The following is a 24085-nucleotide window of genomic DNA, read 5'->3' on the forward strand; positions in this document are numbered from 1 at the left end:
GTCGGTCAATAAATTAATCAACTTTATGTGCCACATTTTGTATTCACAGTGGAAAAAAGACAAGCATTTACCAATTGTGTGGCACGTGTGTGCACAGGGTGTACAACAGTGTTGGGCCAGCTACTTGGAAAGTGTAGTGAGCTAAGCTACCAGTTACTCTACACTGAATGAAGCTTCACTACACTGAAGCTACCATCCATCCATCGTCTTAACCGCTTATCCTGCTCTCAGGGTCGCGGGATGCTGGGGCCTATTCCAGCAGTCATTGGGCAGCAGGCGGGGAGACACCCTGGACAGGCCGGCAGGCCATCACAGGGCTGACACACACACGCACACCCTTTCATTCCAAGGGACAATTTAGCACTGCCAATTCACCTGACCTACATGTCTTTGGACTGTGGGAGGAAACCGGAGCCCCCGGAGGAAACTCACGCAGACATGGGGAGAACATGCAAACTCCACACAAGGGACGACCCGGTATTGACCCACCAAGGTTGGACTACCCTGGGACCTTCTTGCTGTGAGGCGACCACACTAACCACTGCGCCACCGTGCCGCCTACACTGAAGCTACCCCCCAGAGAAATGTAGCAAGCTGTGCTACAAAAACATGCCAAAAGTAGTTTACTGCATTGAAGCTGTTATTACTGCCCCCCCCCATCTTTCTCCCAAACTGTATCCGGCCAATTACCCCACTCTTCCGAGCCGTCCCAGTCGCTGCTCCACCCCCTCTGCCAATCCGGGGAGGGCTGGACACTACCACATGCCTCCTCTGATACATGTGGAGTTGCCAGCTGCTTCTTTTCAACTGACAGTGAGGAGTTTCACAAGGGGGACGTAGCACGTTGGAGGGTCACACTATTCCCCCCAGCCCCCCCCCGAACAGGTGCCCCGACTGACTGGAGCCCTGACTGACTGGAGGTGCTAGTACAGCGACCAGGACACATACCCACATCCAGCTTCCCACCCGCAGACACAGCCAACTGTGCCCGACCAAGCGGAGGTAACACGGGGATTCGAACCAGGATCCCCGTGTTGGTAGGCAACAGAATAGACTGCTACGTCACCCGGACGCCTGCTATTATTTATTTTTTTTACATTGAATCAACTTCATTGTAAGTCAATGCTATCTCAGTGATCAATAAAACTGTCACTCAAACAGAAAGGCAGGCAAAACATGTTCAGTGTGTGTATGTATGTATGTGTGTGTGTGTGTGTGTGTGTGTGTGGGTGTATCCCCCTGAAGCAGACAAGTCACAGGCATCAGCCCAAGGATTGGTACATGATGTCACCGTCATATGGAACTGCTTCTGTCGGCTACACATACGGGGGTCCGTGTACGGCGGTAGCATCACTTACTCATCCTTAGCAGTTTTATTTCGGACCACAGCAGAAAGCTCTGCTATGCTTGAACTTCAGAAATGTTTGGGAAAATGTAGTTTGTGTGGATGCTACTGCACTACTTAACCAATAAAAGAGCGTCGCTACTGAAAAGCTTTTTGATTCAGAAAATGGCAACGCTACCACCACGCTACGGAGAAATGTAGTTGAGCTACTTGTAGCGATGCTGCTGCCCAACACTGGTGTACAGTAGTACTCTGGTCAGGGTAATGGCCAAATGTAGTATATATATGTTGCTTGTGTGCATTTATGTGCGAGTACGCTAACAGGCGGTGCAGGGGTTGTATATTAACCCTGCTTAGAATACATCCATACTAATCTGGGCAAGTTTGAACAAGCTGTTTTCACGACAAAAATAGGTAGAAAGTTTCTGTCCACACCAGCATTTTCGGATCATTCTGCAAAAGTTCGGCATCCACATTGCACTGCTGTAAACAGTAAAAAAAAAAAGAAAACCAAAAAACTGAAGCCTCTTCTATTGGGCATGTGCAAGCAACTTGAGCCAGTAGCTTTATTTGAAGCTCATGCATCAACCATACATCAGCCACTTTGAGAAAGCTCTGTTTTCTCCATCTATACTACACAGCCACACCACATTTTAAAATATATCCACTTTGAAGCGGTGGTTGAAAAGCTCAGTTTTCGGCGGTTGAAAACGGCACCTCGGTGTCGGCCAAAATGGAGGAAAAAGGGTGCGTTTTTGAATTTATCCAAGTTAGCCTGGACATGCTCATACCATAAACGGGAGGGCACCTGGTTGAGGTTAGATTTACTGACCTTTGCCATAGGCAGGGATTTGCACAGGGAGGCTGATGACTCCAACTAGGTCCTCGATCGGCACCAGAGACCTCAGAATGGCCCTGATCCTTAGAGCCTCGCCCTTGGCAGCTTGGATCAGCTGCGGACATGGTGATGTAATTAGAGGATCTCTCAATAGTTCTCATCATGACCTAATTTAACTCGCCCTCGAGAGCCACCTTCCGCACTTCCTGGAAGCGACATGACAAATCACTGCACTGGTGTGAAAACCCGATTTACTCACATGCATCTCAGGGGCACAGCGGCCCAGTAAATCGATGAGGGCGGAGTAGAAGGACATGATAGCGTTTCCCAGATGGACACGGTTCTCCTCCTGCTGCTCCTCACCGCCAAACCTGTCCATCAGAAAATAAGGAACAAACAGAGCGACTCAGTGGCTTTATTTGAAAAATGTCACTTTACAGAAAAACAGGCATACTAGTGAATGACAGTTTCTTTTTGCTGCTGTTTTCAGAATTTATTGATGTTTTGATTCAGAGCTTTGAAAATGTATATTATATAATGGGGGGGGTCAATATTTTGTATATACATTATTAATCAGTGAATTAAAAAGTGCATTTGCTCAGATGTTCCTCCAAATTTGAACTCACGTTGAATATTTCTCATACAAAGCTAAAGGAGTCTGGGTTTATGGCATTAGGTCATAAACAGCCAGCAAAGAGAACGAGGAGCACAAGATGAACAACTCATTCTTTTATTTTCTGAAAATAAGGGGGCAGTCCACTTTCCTTTGGCGTTTTTATTTTCTTAGACAGCAGGAAAATTTACTGTTTTTTCCAATTTCACAATGTCATTTTGTCCCGTGCCATCACTCACATGAAGCGTCTGTCTTTTTTGACAGTGGGTCCATCCCTAGCCGGGTCCTCGGAGATCTTGATGGCCTCCTCGATAGCTGCTAGCAGACCGTTGCCTCCCTCTCCTCTTAGGGCTGGGCCGAAGCACTCAGGCCGACGGATCAGCAGACGCACCACGACATTGGCGTTCTCCTCCACGCTCTCCCCTGTAAGACAGACGCAGCTGTAAACGACAGAGGCCAGTCACATCCATCAGGCAGAGTCTGTGGGGACTGATGTGGGCGGCACAAAGACACAGGGCCGCACGAGTTGGTTTTTACCTGCAACCAGATTCTGTCCCTCAGAAATCAGACAGAGTACACAAATACACAGCCCCGGTTAGGTAAACAGAAGCCTTCTCTGAGTAATCTGATAACTGCGTCTTGAGTGGAAGGGGAATGCTAGTTTTTAATCAGTACACCTACCTATTCCTAACTTCAACTAGCAGCACTCCCCTCGTTCTCTCTCTTTTGCCTAGACACACACACACACACACACACACACACACACACACACACACACACACACACACACACATACACACAGTAGCTTCCTATTTACTATCCTGTCTTGTATTATGAATATAATGTGCCTATAAAAGGTGCAAATACATACATTAGTTCCATCTGTGTAAACGAACCAATTCTGAAACGGTGCAAAATGTTAAAACCCAGGTTACTGGCTACACTTATCACCAGTTAGCAGTAGCATTACTGTTATTATTTTTGGACAGCAGGCCCCGTGTGATGGTTATTACTCATGACACCAGCAGACACGTAGCTAATCATTATGGAAAGTTGCTGACCGTTGACGAAGACGGCGAAGCGGAGGAAGTCCAGGTATCTCTCTCCTCCACAAGGGTTCCAGCAGATGTCAGGGTAACCCTTAGACAACAGCATGGGGCACATGCGGAGCCCACAACCCGCCAGGTAGGTGACCACCTTCATCACAAGAGAGACGCAGAAAAGTAGAGAGCACTTAACACTTAACAAGTTCTGTTTTGCTTTCGTCTTTTCTTTTTCTTACCTTTATTTTATTTCTTATTTGATTTGGTCAGTTTCAGCTTTTATTATGAACGGATAACGTGGACGATGGTCTGTTTATTTAATGCCCACTAGGGACAGTACTTTAAACTGAAGAGGTCACTTAGTACAATGTTACAATGTTACAATTTCATTTAGCAGACAATTTTATCCAAAGTGACGCACACCAGTAGAGTGATAAAATGTATCTGTCAATCAACATTGTATCCAGATGAACTGATTAAACCTTCTGACTTTCTTACCTGGATTATTGAGCATGCATCAAGACACCACTTGAAATTCTTTCACCACGTACAAAACTGCTAATATATATGGAACAATCACGCTACCTCAAGTAACTCACACCATTGAAGTTCATTTGTGTTTTTAGAATTTCATCATAGCTTTTCCTTGTTTTAATTTCGCACCTGATTATTTCAAACTCAATATTAATATATCCTGATTCATCTTTCCAGCATCAAACTCAGAGACTTGCACACTCGGTTTTGTTGTACTTGTGCATGAGGGTGGGAATCTTCCCGAATCTCATGATTCGATTGGATTTAATTTCGATTCTTGGGGGTCATGATTTGATTCAAAATCGATTTTCGATTCAAAAGGACTCCCAATTCTAGATTTGGTACATAGGGGTGCTACTTTCAGGATCTGCTCCAGTCCGCTGTGCGCTAAGAAAGGCAGTGTGGCAAATTATGGCATGAAAGCAGACTAAAGTATGTATAGGATTGTGTAGTTTTTATATTTGAAAAAGTTATATCAATTGATTGCAGTAATGTGAACACACAAAGGCAAACCTAACCTTTCTCAGTAAAGAAACCGATGTGATGGTATGTCGTACTTTGGCTCAGTTGTCTGGATCATTAATCTAAAGCCTTCATTGTGGACTATGCTGTAGGGGCACAGGTCTTGAAATGAAACAGGCGATGGATGTAGTTATTTTTTTTGCCGGTTCAGAATTGGCTGGGAGTTTGGTAAAGTTGTGCCGTGTGCGTTGGTTGTGCGTTTATGTTGCAGGAGGTTGTTTTTCCACTTCTTTCACCTCTGGGTGATGGTGTGTGATGTGAGACCTGACATTTGTAGTGTTCCTGAAATATTTAACTTTCGTTTTGCAAATCTTGCATATTGGGTGAGCCATGTCAGGCTCCCTCTCCCCCGGGAGATTGCAAAATCCAAAATGCGCCCAAACACTCGTCTTCAATGATGATGGGACTGGCTGAATTTGTTGCCGCTCCATTTTTAGAAGGGCTACCAAGAGCTAACGTTAGCAGCAACTGAGTAGCCACTGTCCTGTTTTCTGGAAGCCAGAACAGGTGCACGGCAAGTCAACAGTGCCAGGAGCGAGGAGGCTACTTAAGACTGAAAAAAACGTTTTTAAAAATCGATTTTTGGAATTTGTGAATCTATTCAGAATCGTAGGCGAATCACAATTCTTACGTGAATCGATTTTTTCCCCCACCCCTACTTGTGCATTGACAAAAAAAAGGAAGTGGGTAACTTCTTTTTTCAATTTCCCCCCCTTTTTCCCCCCTGTTGTATCTGGCAAATTACCCCACTCTGTTTGAGCCATCCCAGTCGCTGCTCCACCCATCTCTGCCGATGCGGGGGGCACCCCGACCGACCAGAGGAGGCACTAGGTGCAGCGACCAGGACAAATACCCACATCCGACTTGTGTCTGTAGGGACGCCCGACCAAGCCGGAGGTAACACGGGGATTCGAACCGGTGATCCTGTGTTGGTAGGCAACAGAATACCGGATGGCAGTGGATAACTTGAGTAGAGAACAAAAGGAAGCTGACAGGGTGAAGAGAGAGAGTAGGAGAGAGACAAAGGGGTGAGGGGGGGACCGAAACTCAGAACAGCGCCATAAGGGCTGAGCCAACATGGCGTTTGTTCATCTGTTTGAGTCACCAGTATCTCGTCGGCATTTCACCAACCATCTCCAGGTCCTGCTCCTGCAGAGCCAAGGCCAGTTCATTGTTGTCGATGCAAGAGGCGGCAGCCACGTCCAGGGGGGTCGAGCCACGCATGCCTGCCAACAGAACACAAATACGGTGAACCACTGTTTGTTCATTCAAAGCACATGACGGCCGCCAGCGTGAGTCTGAAGACCCTCTGGCCTTTTCCGTCTGCCGGGTAAACACTGCTGACACACTGACCCAGGCCAATGCCACTGTTCTGCAACAGGTAGCTGAGGTGGTCGAACATGGAGCGCTGGTTCTGGCGACTGATGCGGCAGAAATAGCACAGGAAACGGCAGCAGTTGGTCACCATCTGGGGGAACCGGATCTCCTGGAGAGAGGACACAAAATGAGAGTTTGAAACGCATGTGGAATGTTATTTCAATAAAAACGACAGCTAGTTGAATAAGATTAGACAGACAGAGAGATATCAAGAGATGCATGCATGCATTGCACATAATGTTATGCATAAAGAACTAATATAATAGTAACAACAACAGATAGAAAACCGCACAAAACATTGTCTAATCAAATCACCAGACTGGTCTTTCATCATATACATGTACAGAGCCGGTCCAAGGCTTTATGGGGCCCTAAGCAGAATTTGATTTGCCCCCCCATAACAATATTATATCCATGCTTGATTGTTACCATACCATTGTCATGACTTACTACTGTGCTGGAAAGTCTTAAAATAAACCAGCAGACAATGCATTTACTGACCAAGTAAACTATTTTAACTGCTTTTGAACTGTGCAAAAGTGCATAACAGTATCAAAGAAATAAATTATTTTCTAACATAAAATGCAAATGCAAAAACAGAAAATTTTAAATAAATTAAACAGAAACTTAAATAATGACATACAATGAAGAGGAACTTCTAACGTCTAACAATATAACAATAATGCACATGAACCTGACCCCAGTTCTGACATAGGCAGCGGAAATTATTAAACCAGTAGCATTACTTTGTCAGCCTGTTAACAACGTATCAAAATAATTAATTTTTGTTTTTTGGGGATTACTACTGATATATCACACACACAAAAACATATATATTTATCAACATGTCGTATTTGACACTTCAAGCACTCTTGGGGGCCCCTGCTGGCGCAGGACCCCTAAGCAACCGCTTAGTTCGCTTATGCCTTGGGCTGGCTCTGCACATGTACTATATATATATATATATATATATATATATGTGTGTGTGTGTGTGTGTGTGTATATGTACATAATGCATCTATCTATCTCCCTCTCTATCTCAGTGCCAAGCAGAGTCAAAATCCTTTGATTTACCTTTGAGTCTCCTCCTCCTCCCAACACGTTGACCATCACCTCCATGACCGTCTCGTGCATACCGAGGGCTCTCATTAGGTTGGGGTGCTGGTAGAACACTTTGTTGTTCATGATATTCCTAGAAAATGCATTAGCATAACCACTTTTATTTGCTGAAGTAAATCTGTTGCAGAAAGATTATACCATGGTACCACAGGCCAAAACAATATTAAACACAACACAGGACTGAAATACCAGGTGCAGGATGAAAATAAAAATGCAAAAAGGGCCCAATGAAGAGCATAAACAAGACAAACTGATAATGAGCTAAACACAGAGGCTGTTTACACCTGGCGTTAACATGAGTCATGGGTGATCGGATCACAAGTGGACAGCTAAAGCAATGCGTCTTGAGATCTGATCGTTCAGGCCACATTCGTAGGGGGCCCAGAACGCATTCATCTACATCCCATTTGAAGTGTAAAGGTACATGTGTCCCAGGCTGCATTGAAGGACCGCCTAGTCAACTGATGGTTCAGGTTTTACTTTTTTTGTTTTGTTTACCTTGTCTGTAATTTCTGACACACATCAGGCCCACAACTGTGGAAGAGCCCCCATCCGCTTGCACATTCAAATTCAACTTCAGGTCCAAGTTCCTTTATCCACTGCAGTGCGGAGCCGACCCCCTCAAACCCGCTGGAATAATTAAACAATCTGAACCTTAACCGACGTGATCGGTTCAAGCCTGACAGCCTTCAAATTGAGAATTACAAACTCTAGTGTTCAGACATATATATTTTACACATAACGAGTTTTAAGAATGGGTTTCAACTTTTGCTAGGTATTTTGAACACAAAATTAAAGAAGGCAAACAATCGGAGCCTGACACTTCTAATTCAATCAATTAATTTGTCTCTATCTGGCGCAACATGTCACGGTGGCGCAGTGGTTAGCTCGGTCACCTCACAGCAAGAAGGTCCTGGGTTCGAACCCCGGGGTTGGCCAATCTTGGGGGTCATCCTCTGTGTGGAGTTTGCATGTTCTCCCCGTGTCTGCGTGAGTTTCCCCCTGGGGCTCCGGTTTCCTCCCACAGTCCAAAGACATGTAGGTCAGGTGAATCAGTTATACTAAATTGTCCCAAGGTGTGTGTGTGTGTGTCGGCCCTGTGATGGACTGGAAGCCTGTCCAGGGTGTCTCCCCGCCTACCGCCCAATAACTGCTGGGATAGGCTCCAGCATCCCGCGACCCGAATTAGGATAAACGGCTTGGATAATAGATGGATGGCACAACATGCATTTGCTGCTCCCACACCATTGTAATAATGTGAAACTAGGGCGATTGGGTAGCATGGCAGTCTATTCCGTTGCCTACCAACACAGGGATCTCCAGTCTGAATCCCTGTGTTACCTCCAGCTTGGTCAGGCATCCCTACAGACACAATTTGGCTGTGTCCGCGGGTGGGAAGCTGGATGTAGGCATGTGTCCTGGTCGCTGCACTAGCGCCTCCTCTGGTCGGGGTGCCTGTTCAGGGGGGAGGGGGAACTGGGGGGAATAGCGTTATCCTCTCACATGCTACATCCCCCTGGTGAAACTCCTCACTGTTAGGTGAAAAGAAGTGGCTGGCGACCCCAAATGTATCGGAGGAGGCATGTGGTAGTCTCCAGCTCTCCCCGGGTCGGCAGAGGGGGTGGAGCAGCAGCCGGGGTGACTCAGAAGAGTGGGGTAATTGGCCAAAAGGTGCAATTGGGGAGAAAAGGGGAAAAATCCAAAACAAAAAGAGAAAAGAATAATGTGAAACTATTTACTGACAATAGACTATTTCTTAGACTCAATATATCAGGTCAGGGGTGTGAAGGCTTTCAGCCAGATCATCATCATCATTATCATCATCAGAATAATAGTGTTTATTTACACAGGACTTCTTAAAAATCTGTTGTGTTTCACAACAGATGTGGAATGGAAATTAAAAAAAGAAGTGCAGTTCAGATATGGGATGATTTATTTCATTTCTTTAAGAGCACTTCCAACTTTTGTATGGCCACATAATTTGCCAGTTGCTTCGAGTCCTCTCTCCTCGCGTTTCTGTATGTGTTTATTTACGGGATTGTAAATGGACTGCATTTATATAGTGCTTTTCTAGTTTAGCAACCACTCAAAGCACTTTACACTGTACGCCTCACATTCACCCACTCACACACACACATTCATACACTGATGGCGGAAGCTGCCATGCAAGGTGCCACCCTGCTCATCAGGAGCAGTTAGGGGTTCAGTGTCTTGCTCAATGACACTTCGACACACTCTCTGGAGGAGCCGGGGATTGAACCAGCAAACTTCTGATTACTAGACAACCCACTCTACCTCCTGAGCCATGCTGCCTGATTGCGACATAGCAATGCCACGGGGAGGGTTCGAGATTGTGAACACAGCAGGCTTTATTTAACAATGTCTTTTCATTCCCTCACTTGCATGGGCCAGTGCACTGCTCCCCTGCGAGCCACGCTCCCTCCCTCCGCTTGCAGCTGAGGCTAAACCACACATCCCTACCACAGTGACGCACAGGTTTATTTGCATATAGAGCAGGGAAGTCAGATCTGATCACAAGTAGTGACCCGAGACGCGTGTGCAGACTCATTCTAATGCCAGGTGTGAACTGGCGTACTCAGAGCTGTCTACTTGTGATCAGATCACCCAAGACGCATGTTGATGCCAGGTGTGAACAGCCTCACAGACACCCTAGTCTGTTGCACTCAAAGAACAGGCCCAGTGTCATAGAGCTATGATAGTCTGCTGATATAGAAAGGGAAAAAAATAAATCATAGATACAGACAAAATAATAGAAAATATCAGAGTCAGTGTTAATACAAATACACAGCATGAAAGGAGGAACTATATTATGCTGTACGGTTTGTCATACTGCTGTGAACAACAACTCATTAAAATCGACCAGGACCACAGACACACACCAACACGTATCGCCACACCCACCCAATGCTCTGGATCATCAGTCGCTCTTCCTCTGGGCCCATCTGGACAATGAGCAGTGACCGGATCTGGCCCAGGCATTCCAGCAGGTCCATGGTGTCCTGAACTGACACTGCGTTGATAGCATAGGCTTTGGGCAGAGCCCGGATGAGCTCCCCCAGCCCGTCGTACTGCCTGTGGAGGAGGCTGAACATCAGACGCACCAGTTCAGGGTTTTGGATGAACGACTCCTGGGCCCAGTGGATCATGGTGTGGGATATCAGCTCCTGAAGGGTGTCTTGGTTAAAAGGAAAACAGAGTGGAGATGTTTCTATAGCTGCTTGATAACATATATCCGGAACAAAGTCAAAACCAAACCCTAACAGCTCCTCCCTTCCACTAAGGTGGGGTCATATCCTGCCCCAACACTGTAATTCATAACACTCAAGTACAAAGCCCAGTTCCAATGAAGTTGGGACGTTGTGTAAAACGTAAATAAAAACAGAATACAATGATTTGCAAATCCTTTTCGACCTATATTCAATTGAATACACTACAAAGACAAGATATTTAATGTTCAAACTGATAAACTTTATTGTTTTTTGCAAATATTCACTCATTTTGAATTTGATGCCTGCAACACGTTCCAAAAAAGCTGGGGCAGGGGCATGTTTACCACTGTGTTACATCACCTTTCCTTTTAACAACACTCAATAAGCGTTTGCGAACTGAGGACACTAATTGTTGAAGCTCTGTAGGTGTAATTCTTTCCCATTCTTGCTTGATGTACGACTTCAGTTGCTCAACAGTCCGGGGTCTCCGTTGTCGTATTTTGCGCTTCATAATGCGCCACACATTTTCAATGGGGGACAGATCTGGACTGCAGGCAGGCCAGTCTAGTACCTGCACTCTTTTACTACGAAGCCACGCTGTTGGAACACGTGCAGAATGTGGCTTGGCATTGTCTTGCTGAAATAAGCAGGGACGTCTCTGAAAAAGACGTCGCTTGGATGGCAGCACATGTTGCTCCAAAACCTGTATGTACCTTTCAGCATTAATGGTGCCTTCACAGATGTGCAAGCTACCCATGATGCCATGGGCACTAACACACCCCCATACCAGCACAGATACTGGCTTTTGAACTTTGTGCTGATAACAATCTGGATGGTCCTTTTCCTCTTTAGCCCGGAGGACACGACGTCCATGATTTCCAAAAACAATTTGAAATGTGGACTCATCAGACCACAGCACACTTTTCCACTTTGCGTCAGTCCATCTCAGATGAGCTTGGGCCCAGAGAAGCCGGCGGTGTTTCTGGGTGGTGTTGATGTATGGCTTACGCTTTGCATGGGAGAGTTTTAACTTGCACTTGTAGATGCAGCGGCGAACTGTGTTAACTGACGATGGTTTTCCCAAGTGTTCCTGAGCCCACGTGGTAATAATATCCTTTACAGAATGATGTCGGTTTTTAATCAGTGGCGCCTGAGGGATCGAAGGTCACAGGCATTCACTGTTGGTTTTCGGCCTTGCTGCTTACGTGCAGAGATTTCTCCGGATTCTCTGAATATTTTGATGATATTATGGACTGTAGATGATGAAATCCCTAAATTCCTTGCAATTGTACGTTGAGAAACTTTGTTCTTAAACTGTTGGACTATTTGCTCATGCAGTTGTTCACAAAGTGGTGAACCTCACCCCATCCTTGCTTGTGAACGACTGAGCCTTTCGGGGATGCTCCTTTTATACCCAATCACGACACTCACCCGTTTCCAGTTAACCTGTTCACCTGAGGAATGTTCCAAACAGGTGTTTTTTGAGCATTACTCAACTTTCCCAGTCTTTTGTTGCCCCTGTCCCAGCTTCTTTGGAACATGTTGCAGGCATCAAATTCAAAATGAGTGAATATTTGCAAAAAACAATAAAGTTTATCAGTTTGAACATTAAATATCTTGTCTTTGTAGTGTATTCAATTGAATATAGGTTGAAAAGGATTTGCAAATCATTGTATTCTGTTTTTATTCATGTTTTACACAACGTGCCAACTTCATTGGAATTGGGGTTTGTACAAGTACTTATACATGACTTGGCCCTTAACCTAACCTTAACCCATCCATCCATTATCCAAGCCGCTTATCCCAATCGAGGTCGCAGGGATGCTGGAGCCTATCCCAACAGTCATTGGGCGGCAGGTGGGGAGACACCCTGGACAGGCTGCCAGGCCATCACAGGGCCGACATACACACACAAACATTCATACCTAGGGACAATTTAGTATGGCCGATTCACCTGACCTACATGTCTTTGGACTGTGGGAGGAAACCAGAGCCCCCAGGGGAAACCCACGCAGACACGGGGAGAACATGCAAACCCCACACAGAGGACGCCCCGGGATGACCCACCAGGTTTGGACTACCCCGGGGCTCGAACCCAGGACCTTCTTGCTGTGAGGTGACCACGCTAACCACTGAGCCACCGTGCTGCCCTAACCTTAACCATCAGAACTATATGCCTGAACTTAACCTTTACCCTAACTTTAACCTAATCCTTCTTCTAACCCTAACCCCAAATCCAAGACCTGAAACTAAAATAGACCCTTGAAGGAGTGACCACTGACTGAAATGTCCTTACTTTGAAAAAATGTCTCTTATGGTTAAAAACTTAAATTAGTCCTCACAAATACAGCTGAACAGACACACACACACACACACACACACACACAAACACACACACAAACACACACACACACACACACTCACACACATCCAGACATTCCCTAAGCCCCCCCCGTATAAGTAAATCAGTAATTTTTTTAACATTAAAACTTGTTCTCATAAAATGGATTGCATCACCTTTTTATGTTTGAAATGTGCTTTACAAATTAAATTTGACTAATTGAATGACAATATAAATAGCGCATTACAAGACAGACTATTTATTTACTAACTTAGCAGACTGCAAAAGATGACTAAAATGTTTCCTGCCAAAAGTACTTTTTTTTAATACTGTTTTGTAGCGTTGAAACAAAAGTCTTCATAATTACCATTGACCATTTGATCAACACAAAAGCTAATTAGTGGTTTGACTTCGTGGAGAACTGTGAAATGAATGCACGTCAATGATATGAGAAATAAAGCTAGTAAAGCTAGAAATAAAGCTTCTCCCGAGTATTATAAAGTTAGCTTTTCAGTTAGCCTTACTAGGCTTGGGTTCCTCCTCCACCTCTGGCTCCTCATCTTCCTTCTTCTTGCGGAGGTTCTTGACCTTGTCCACCAGACTAAGGAGTCGACCCCTGAGGGAGGTGTCTACCTCCTCTTCCACTTCCTCCTCCTCAATATGAATACCTATTGTTGAAAAAGAAAAGGTGGGAGGGGTGAAGTTTCAGACCATATCACCACATTATTATGCGGAGTCAGTGACCAGCGGTGTGGGAAAAAGACAGGATATTTTAAAAAGGTCCTCACCACAGTGAAGAAGGAGGTCATTATGGAACAATGCCAGAGTGTCCCTGATGTCCTCTGGTACGGGGCACTCCTCATCATCTGGGCCATGCTTGAAGTTGGTCAGCAAAATAACCTTGACCACAAGTAGGACATTAACACAGTGATAAAACTTCATCTCCTCTTTTTCTGTATTTCATGGTGAGACATCTAATACTGTTCCAATTGGTTTTTGGGTTTCTTTGTTTTATCTGTGCCGTTTGTTTCTTATGTTTTCCTCCTTTGGATTTCATCTCTTTTCTGTGTCCTATTTTGTTTTCATCCAGCCTTTCTTTTCCCTTTTCTACTTTTAGATGTTAAGCACCTCATAAATCTGCCTTCTAACTCACTCACAAACTGACATTTAGTCTCATGTTTAGCTTTACTATCTGTGTGGATTTGGCGGGGGGGGGGATGTTTGTGAGTACATCTAGAAATATATGCTGTTATAAGATGTTAAAAATTTTGGGTTTCTTTCATCAACATTGTAATCCTCATTGGTAAGGAAATTGGAAAAATGTGGTTTTCTGCACCCCCACCACTAATCTTTATTAGCCTCTCCCTCGTATTCCATCACATGGTATTGCCCATGTGGTTTCATTCGATGTAGGATTTCACAGAAACACCATCAGCAAAGATGTAAGTAAGACACTTTCTATCACCTTTAACCTGCTCAAACAAATCAGGCCTTTGATAAAAGGTTTTAAGTGTTTCTGATGTAACAGCTTGCCTTTCTGGGTTGTCGATTAGCTGAAAACATGATGTGGGCATGCTAACTTTAGCAATGCACTTGGCATCTATGACACTACTATATGTCAATGTTTAAAATCTCTGAATAGACAGGTAAACCTAACTCACACTTAAATCCTCCCAAAACACATATTAGGTGGGTTTGTTTAGTGTAGAAAGATATAGAGTGGTGGTACCTGGTCCTGGGGAGGTGAGCGAAACTCGCGGGTCTTGCGTGCGGTCTCGGCTGCACTCATGGTGAAGGCCCTCATCAGCTGGTTGTAGCGGACACGCTGGTTGCTCTGAATTTCATTGACAAACTGGTCCGAGTAGGCCACTATGGCCTCCACTCTGTGCCTCAGTTCGCAGTCGCAGAAGTATTGCAGCAGTGTGCACATCTGAGAGAGATAAAAGGCGTGTTCACAATATTTAACTTTTTCAAACACCTATCTTATATCAACAAGAATGAGGAGCTGAAAATTGGATGGATTCTTATGATTAATTACAAAGAGCCATGATAGCAGCACTACTTCATTGTGTCATTCATATCTCTGACCACTAGGTGGCAGGTGCAGTATTGTAACAGGGCTGCACAAAACCACAGCAACAACAGGCGTTGCCAGTGCCATGCAAGCTAGCTATGGTTCTGATTACTCTGATTTTATTCATATCGAGGTAGTTTCTTTATGACCTTTTTATAAAATTTTTAGAAAATATTATGGCAAAACACAATTTTTGTATTATAATTTATCGCAGTACATTAACTTGTGACACTTGTATTGTGTTGCGAATCATATCATTAAATTCTTGCCAATTCACAGCCCTACTAAAGATGAGAACAGTAAACTTTTCCTGAGCAAAAAAAAAAAAAAAAAAACCCGTCACAAAAAAGAGTTTTCATCCTACAAGGGTTGTTTTACAAAAGAAAAAAACAACTGGGTCAAAGATGGAGAAAGTACAATTAAGTGGTTAAAACCTGACCCCCAAACATACAATTTATGGACTGAGAAAGTATGGGAAATATAACAGATGGAACAAATAACATACTCTGAGACTTCAGAAAGATATATTTATTAAAAGGTGGAGCCCGGCCATGGCTATATTGAGACAGTGAAGAGTTCTAGACCCTTGTATACATTCTGTATCATACATAAATCTCTATCGTCTCAATTCACCTTATCTGTTTAGGCATATACACGCACCCATACCACTATACACATTCATACACAACTCCCCTCCCAGAGCCCGACACCTCCTTTCCTTTTTTTTTTTGATTATTCATGTCTTTAATTTATGCTGCCATTACAACTAACCCTTCAAGTTGAAGCAAAAGGTTTTTTTGGGGTTTTTTTCCCTTTTTTATTTTTTTTAATTCCCTTTTGTTAAATTATCTGTAAACCATGTGGTACAGCTGAAAAAATGGGGGGGGGGGACAGCAGGCAACATTATGAATTTGGTTGTATAAGTTGTTGAAATTGAAATTAAAACTAAATTAAAAAAAAAAGGATGGAGAAAATACCAGTAGATGTTGTAGCTCATTCCCAGACACTCACTAGGACAACTGTATTTCCAGAGTACATGTTAAGATTCTGAGAGTTGTACCAAAAGTACAGCTTGCTGAAAGCAGCAATTCTTTAAGATAGTCTTCTGATCAGTTTGTGTTTGCTGATGCTCTTTTTCCTTAAAATAGGACTCAGCAACAACTTTTTACTGAAAAACAGTGAAACATGTCTTGCTCTAAAATAAGAACGAATAGCATCTTTACAAGACGTTTGTAGAAAGGAGTGATAGCCCATTGTGATTGATGTGCTAATAATAATAATACACTTTATTTGTATAGCACCTTTCATACATAAAATGCAGCTCAAAGTGCTTTACATTAAAAACAGGGGAAACAATAAAACTTAACAACAATACAGATAAAATAAGTTAAAAATAATAAAACACAGACCTAAGCAAAAAACATAAAACAAGGCAAGAAATAAAACCACAGTACAAAATGAAAAATAATGACTTACCTGCAGTTTAACAGACTCAGGCAGCTTCATCTGGAGCAGTCCTTCCTCCAGACCCTCCTCTTCATCTTTTAATTCCTCCTCAACTGCTTCAGCCTCCTTCTCCTCCTCTGTCTTCTCTCCACCCAGCTTTTCTGCTTTGGCATCTTCTTCCTCCTTCTCTTTCTCCTCTCCCTCCCCTTCCTCTTTAGGTTCCCCCTCCTCCTCCTCGCCTTCTCCTTTCTTTAGGCCTTTAAGCTCCTCCTCTTCCTCATCTTCACCCATGCCCTCGTCATCGTCAAGTTCCGCCTCGCCCTCCTCTTCCTTGGCCCCCTCCTCTTTCTCCTTCGCCTCCTTACCGCCCTCCTTGCCGGTTCCGCCCTCCTCTCCTTTCTCCCCGTCCTCAGTTGCCTCCTCCTTTTTGCTGGCGAAGACGTTGGGGTCAATCATCTTGAGTATGTGCATGGTGTCCTCGTCGTTGAAGATGCCCATGATGAGCAGCGTGCTGATGAGCTTCAGGATGGGGACAAAGTGGAACTCAACACTGCCGCCAACCGGGTCGCGCATGGCCTGGCTGCCGTCCAGCACGGCCTCCGTCAGCATGCTGATGGCCTCTGTCTTCAGCTCCTGAAAGGGGAAAAGAGCATTACTTGTTATCTGTTTATATATTACATGTTATATATTACATATTGATTTTATTATCATTATACATAACTAACATTTTTACATTTTTGCCTTGGTTTACCTTAAATTTCATTGTTAAAAGCAACTGCAAGTAAGCATTTGATTGCACTAGCTTAACTTGAACCATACATATAGTTTATACATCGTCACAATCCCCCTTTCTAGTCTCATACCTGCAGGGGGAAGATGGGACTCAGGGTGTAAAGGTCAGGGTCTGTTCCCACAAAGTTGATGGATGAGAAATGCAGCTTGGGCCGCAAGCAGGTGGTGAGACCCACGCCAGGCAAAAAGTGGGCCTTCTCCTCATCGGGATACAGTTTTATGCTGAGGGTCTCCTCCGTCATTGGCACGATGAACTCCCTGTTGGTGCCCAGGCGTGCCCGTTTGGCAGACTCCAGGTGGATGCTGATGAGCAGGTCGTAGTAGCCGCTGCGCAGGGGTCCTGGCAGGTAGGTGTTCTCGATGGCATAGAAAAGCTGGGACTCGTCCACGTGGCTGCATAAGGCGTGGGCCACGCGGTTGTTGCCCAGAGCACACACGGCACAGTACAGCATCAGTGTGTGGTAGTGGAACTTCATCAGGTCATGACGCTCTGACAGCTCCAGGATGTCAATGCACCTGAGGAAGAGAGACAGATCCAACATATAGTACACATATAAAACGTGTAATGATGAAGTAATAAGAAGAATATATCAGTTAACCATTTACATTTGATCAGAATGATTAACTGAATGTAAGTAACTACAATACTAAGTGTTGCTGTGACATTTTAGGTTGATCCATTAAAACATCCCTTGGCAAATTAAGATTCCTTAATATCGCTGAAGTGTTTTTTAAAAAACAAAATCAATCTCTTTTCATCTCTTTTAATTTGTTTTACAAGTTTTAAGAGCAAATGTGAAAAGTCAACAGAAAAAGTCACAGTGATTTGCTGTGATCAGGTTCATCTGTTATTCATCTGTCTTCTGTTATTACCATTATTACCTAGCTGCGAAAACTATAATCCCTGAAATTTATCAAAGCATCTTAATGAGTTCTCTGCAGTAAAAGTGCAGGAACTAGTCAAGATGCAAGTCGATGCAATGTTGTTGTGGAAGCTGCTGGGAATAAATTTCCAGCATCCAGGTCTGTATCTGACCTGTTCTCTTCCGGGATGTGCAGGGCCATCATGATGAGAGGTTCAGTACACTCCACCATCCAGCCAAGCCTTTCGCTCACTCGGCCCACATCCGGGTTCAGGAAATGATTTGGCATGCGGCTCCAGATCACTGGGGTCAGCATCTGGACGTCCAGCCTGGGAGGACACTGGGGCACCGGGTTTTTACGCTCGCTGCGGAACATGGCTGCTGAGATGGGCATGATGTTCTGATACGAGAGAGCGAGAGAGAGAGAGTTGGACTTCCACGCCATCCTTGATGATCTATCAAACATACTGTACTGCCCTTAAAGGATAATTCTGTTTTTTTACAACGTGAGTCTTATTTTACTCTTTATGCTGTTTTTTTATGTATCTAAAGCATGAGTGGAAAGAATTGAAAGCTTTTACACAAGTCGGGAATAAAAACAGTTTGGATCGATCCTCAAGGTGGGACGGCACCTGAGATAACTGCCACAGAGTGGTGTCCCTGCCTTTTCTGTTCATTTTTCAGCGGGGAACTTCTACTTAAAGATACATAGTAAGAAGAGGTGGAGGGTGGATTTCAAATACTACAGCATCAGTGAGCAAAGGGCCATTTCTGACCTTGAGTTTGCCCAGCTCCAGCTGCACCATGTTCTGACTGGAGGGTTGGATAAAGACAGCAGGGAACAGCTTGGTGTTGGGCTCCACCTGAAACAAACAAACAAACTCAGCTCATTACATCTCAATATCTGGACATAAAATTGTACAGTACAAAAACAAAAAGAAACCATCAATTCATCCATTATCCAAACCGCTTATCCGAATTCGGGTCGCTGGATGCTGGAGCATATTCCAGCAGTCATTGGACGGCGGGCGGGAAGACACCCTGGACAGACCGCCAGGCCATCACAGGGCCGACACACACACACACATTCACACATACAGACAATTTAGTACAGCCAATTCACTTGACCTACATGTATTTTGACTGTGGGAGGAAACCGGAGCACTCAGAGGAAACCCACGCAGATGCGGGGAGAACATGCAAACTCCACACAGATGACCTGGGACGACCCCCAAGGTTGGACAACCCCGGGGTTCGAACCCAGGACCTTCATGCTGTGAGGCAACCGCGCTAACTACTAACTAACCAAACAGAAACCAAATATCAAGACTGCTCAGGGTGTGAGTCTCACCAGACCATACAAGCATTTATACACACACACACACACACACACACACACACACACACACACACACACACACACACACACACACACACACAAATACATCAAAGTTGTCCGTTAATAACTGCTTGGCAAATCGATTGTCAGTTGTTTTGAAACAATGTCAGTCGAGGTCTACAGCTGTAATGATGAAGCTGATGGCGAACAGGTTGTGTCGAAGACTTACTTCTGCGGACAATCTGGTATTTCTACAAAAAGACACACAACTTAATATTTTGTTCATTTATTCCAGTGATTTTGTGTTCTTGAATGTTTCTATCCAAGTCTGTGCATGCCCGGTTGGAGTAATTCATCGAAAGTGGGTCAGATATTTAATCTGTAGACACTTACGCCATTATTTCATTACATGTTGATTTTGTTACATCAGTCACATCATTAGCGTTAATGAAATTCCCTCAACTAATGCAGCTAGGCCTTGGCCTCGCAAACGTTAATTAATTGTTTGTTAAATTGAGTCAATGCTTATCAAGAAAAACCTTTTGAACAGAAACCCCTTCAACACACACACTCCAGCCCCCTGCATGCATCAGAATTACCTGGTAGAAGGTGTTGATCTCCTTCCCATTGGCCGTAAAGGTCATGAGACCTGTCGCCAGGTCGACCAGACAGCCAACCACCATGTCCTCCTGGCTGAAGCGAGTCTGCTGGGTGCTGACAAGGTCCCCTCCCCACACCATGTAACAGTTACTGTGCTTCATACTGCAAACAAAAGGCAAGATGTGTCAGCAGACAGGAGCACCTTCTCGATGTTTCCCAAACTTTCCTTCTGCCACGGCATCCATATATTTATATAACGCAAGAGTGTATGTTTGTATGTTTGCTTAAAACTCCAGAAATACTCATTGTAGAACAAAAATAAGGGTATCTTTAGAATCAGCACTTTCCAAGGATTGCACAGTTCGAAAAATATTTCAATAACCAAGTAAAAAATGTGATTTATTTGCCAAATTGAGTTTATTTTGTGGCGATTTGCGGCGGCAGCGTGAAGACTTCCAGCAAATCCTTCCAGTGGTCAAGGGAGGCACTACACCTAACATTGTCAATGCTAGCCTGAAGGCACACAACGTGGTTTACCCTGAGGCGCTTGAGCACTGAGCGACTAATACACACATTGGCGAAGAAGCTTGATCAGTGGATTGAAAATTATGAATGACATTTGATCATTTTGGTTAATAAGATTCATTTATTCGACATTCGTTTGTCATATGTATCATATCATAAATTATCCTATATTTCATCATCGATTATATCGAAAAGATCAGATCCTGTTGGTTGTTTTGGTGACAACATTTTACCCGGGCAACGCCGGGTACCTCTTCTAGTACGCAATATAATTAAAACATCTCATGCCATGGCACTGTCCAATGATGGAAAGAATAAGTGTACAGTTTTGAAATCACAACACAAAAGTTCATTTTCATCAATACAAATATGACCTTCTTTTCTTTTGTTTTCTAAACATCTAACCAGTTTTAAGGGGAATTTGAAATGTTTTCATGGCACACCTGATTCGCTCTCACGGTATACTGGTGTTTTTGCGGCACGCAACCTGAAAAACATCATTCGATGTTACCGTGTTGAAACAGAACGTACACTACATCTTATTGATGAGTTTAATTATTACACACCCCCCCCTTTTCTCCCCAATTGTACTTGGCAGTGATGTGTAGTCAGGGGACACAGGGTAGGCAGTGCCTCACCCAGGCTAATAAGGAGAAAAAAAAGAAATATCATGATAGTTAACCCCCCAAAAAATTATTTGATTATTTATTTAAGCATTAATTTGCTAAGATTGTTGTAAAAAAATAATTTTAAAAAAACATGTAAAAATTGTTGTTTTATCAATAAAAGGAATGCCCTATTCAGGATGGCTTGCTCCCAAAGCTAGCATTTGCGAATGCAGGCTGCTGAGACAGAGTCTGCTTGTGCCTCTCTCTGGCACAAATAAATATAGTTCACTGCCTACCCAGCCATGGACCTCACTGCACATTACTGGTACTTGGCCAATTACCCCACTCTTCCGAGCCATCCTTGTCACTGCTCCACCCCCTCTGCCGATCCGGGGAGGGCTGCAGACTACCACATGCCTCCTCTGATACATGTGGAGTCGGCAGCCGCTTCTTTTCACCTGACAGTGAGGAGTTTCACCAGGGGGATGTAGTGCGTGGGAGGATCACGCTATTCCCCCCAGGTCCCCCTCTACGCTGAACAGGCGCCCCGACTGACCAGAGGAGGCACTAGTGCAGCGACCAGGACACATACCCACATCCGGCTTCTCTTCTTCTGGATTAAAAATATACAAATTTGCATAAAATCTGGCTAGTGTCTCTGTCGTGTTTCTTGTTTCCAATCAAATCACAACCAGCTCAGCATATTGAATAAAATTGCAAATTCTCACTGCCCTGACTTTTTAAAGAAAGGTGAACTGAAAAGACAAATACATTCATTCATCAAGGAGGGCTTAAACATTCACATAGTACTGCATCACTTAATCCTATTCAGGGTGAAGCAGACTGCCACCTACGCCAGCAGACACCAAGGACAGGTCGCCACACACGTGCATGTGCACGTGTGAGCGCACGCACACGCACACACAGAATAAATCTTAGTATAAACACATTAATCAAAATAATGTATGCTTATCATTATTATTTAAACCTGACATGATTAGCAAAACTTAATATTTTACATTTACATGGAAACAGGAAATGAAAACATGATTAATAGGCTACAACTTAACCAAGACCTTAAATTCTTTGATCTAAACAAAACATAATCCATCAATTTCAAATGCATGAAAACCAATATAAAAATTGTTATGAAAAGATAGTTTCAGTTGTCTTCTAAATACCACTACTATAAAAAATCAGGGAAACAGAAACCAGTTGTGCAATTGCATTCAGGAACAATTATGTACACAGATATATATATATCCATCCATCCATTATTCAAACCACTTATCCTGTTCTCAGGGTTGCGGGATGCTGGAGCCTATCCCAGCAGTCATTGGGCGGCAGGCGGGGAGACACTCTGGATATATATAGTGCATCCAGAAAGTATTCACACCCCTTCACTTTCCCCACATTTTGTTATGTTACAGCCTTATTCCAAAATGGATTAAATTCTCTTTTTTCTCATCAATCTACACACAATACCCATAATGACAAAGCGAAAAAGGTTTTGTAGAAATTTTTGCAAATTTATTAAAAATAAAAAACTGAAATATTGCATGTACATAAGTATTCACACCCTTTACTCAGTACTTGGTTGAGGCACCCTTGGCAGCGATTACAGCCTCAAGTTTTCTTGGGTATGAAGCTACAAGCTTGGCACACCTATATTTGGGGTATTTCTCCCATTCTTCTCTGCAGATCCTCTCGAGCACTGTAAGGTTAGATGGGGAGCGTCGCTGCACAGCTATTTTCAGGTCTTTCCAGAGATGTTCAATGGGGTTCAAGTCTGGGCTCTGGCTGGGCCACTGAAGGACATTCACAGACTTGTCCTGAAGCCGCCACTCCGTTGTCTTGGCTGTGTGCTTAGGGTCGGTGTCATGTTGAAAGGTAAACCTTCGCCCCAGTCTGAGCTCCTGAGCGCTCTGGAGCAGGTTTTCATCAAGGATCTCTCTGTAATTTGCTCCATTCATCTTTCCCTCGATCCTGACTAGTCTCCCAGTTCCTGCCGCTGGAAAACATCCCCACAGCATGATGCTGCCACCACCGTGCTTCACTGTAGGGATGGTATTAGCAAGGTGATGAGAGGTGCCTGGTTTCCTCCAGACGTGACGTTTGGCATTCAGTCCAACAAGTTCAATCTTGGTTTCATCAGACCAGAGAATCTTGTTTCTCATGGTCTGAGAGTCCTTTAGGTGCTTTCTGGCAAACTCCAAGCGGGCTGTCATGTGCCTTTTACTGAGCAGAGGCTTCCGTCTGGCCACTCTACCATAAAGGCCTGATTGGTGGAGTGCTGCAGAGATGGTTGTCCTTCTGGAAGGTTCTCCCATCTCCACAGAGAAACGCTGGAGCTCTGTCAGAGTGACCATCGGGTTCTTGGTCACCTCCCTGACCAAGGCCCTTCTCCCCTGATTGCTCAGTTTGGCTGGGCGGCCAGCCAAGAGTCCTGGTGGATCAAAACTTCTTCCATTTACGAATGATGGAGACCACTGTGCTCTTCGGGACCTTCAAAGCTGTATAAATTTTTTTGTACCCTTCCCAAGATCTGTGCCTCGATACAATCCTGTCTCGGAGGTCCACAGACAATTCCTTTGACTTTATGGCTTGGTTTCTGCTCTGACATGCACTGTCAACAGTGGGACCTTATATAGACAGGTGTGTGCCTTTCCAAATCATGTCCAATCAATTGAATTTACTACGGGTGGACTCCAATCAAGATGTAGAAACATCTCAAGGATGATCAGTGGAAACAGGATGAACCTGAGCTCAATTTCAAGTGTCATAGCAAAAGGTGTGAATACTTATGTACATGCAATATTTTTAATAAATTTGCAAAAATTTCTACAAAACCTTTTTCACTTTGTCATTATGGGGTA

General features: G+C 44.0%; 1 protein-coding gene across 1 annotated transcript in view; it reads right to left on the reverse strand.

Moving 5' to 3' along the window:
- Window positions 1-24085, reverse strand: part of ryr1b (ryanodine receptor 1b (skeletal)) — a 167975-nt gene that overhangs the window by 74628 nt on the left and 69262 nt on the right. Inside the window, exons 33-48 of the mRNA XM_056283722.1 lie at window positions 20076-20238; window positions 18914-19000; window positions 18311-18537; window positions 17346-17790; window positions 16513-17115; window positions 14692-14892; window positions 13751-13862; window positions 13487-13630; window positions 10314-10587; window positions 7347-7464; window positions 6249-6381; window positions 6027-6121; window positions 3858-3993; window positions 3036-3219; window positions 2443-2554; window positions 2178-2298 (exon numbers count right to left, since the gene is read on the reverse strand). Of these exons, the coding sequence (XP_056139697.1) occupies window positions 2178-2298; window positions 2443-2554; window positions 3036-3219; window positions 3858-3993; window positions 6027-6121; window positions 6249-6381; window positions 7347-7464; window positions 10314-10587; window positions 13487-13630; window positions 13751-13862; window positions 14692-14892; window positions 16513-17115; window positions 17346-17790; window positions 18311-18537; window positions 18914-19000; window positions 20076-20238 (3155 nt within the window). The remainder of the gene's footprint in view (window positions 1-2177; window positions 2299-2442; window positions 2555-3035; window positions 3220-3857; window positions 3994-6026; window positions 6122-6248; window positions 6382-7346; window positions 7465-10313; window positions 10588-13486; window positions 13631-13750; window positions 13863-14691; window positions 14893-16512; window positions 17116-17345; window positions 17791-18310; window positions 18538-18913; window positions 19001-20075; window positions 20239-24085) is intronic.

The sequence above is a fragment of the Lampris incognitus genome, chromosome 7 (genome assembly GCF_029633865.1).
Source record: "Lampris incognitus isolate fLamInc1 chromosome 7, fLamInc1.hap2, whole genome shotgun sequence".
Taxonomy (NCBI): domain Eukaryota; kingdom Metazoa; phylum Chordata; class Actinopteri; order Lampriformes; family Lampridae; genus Lampris; species Lampris incognitus.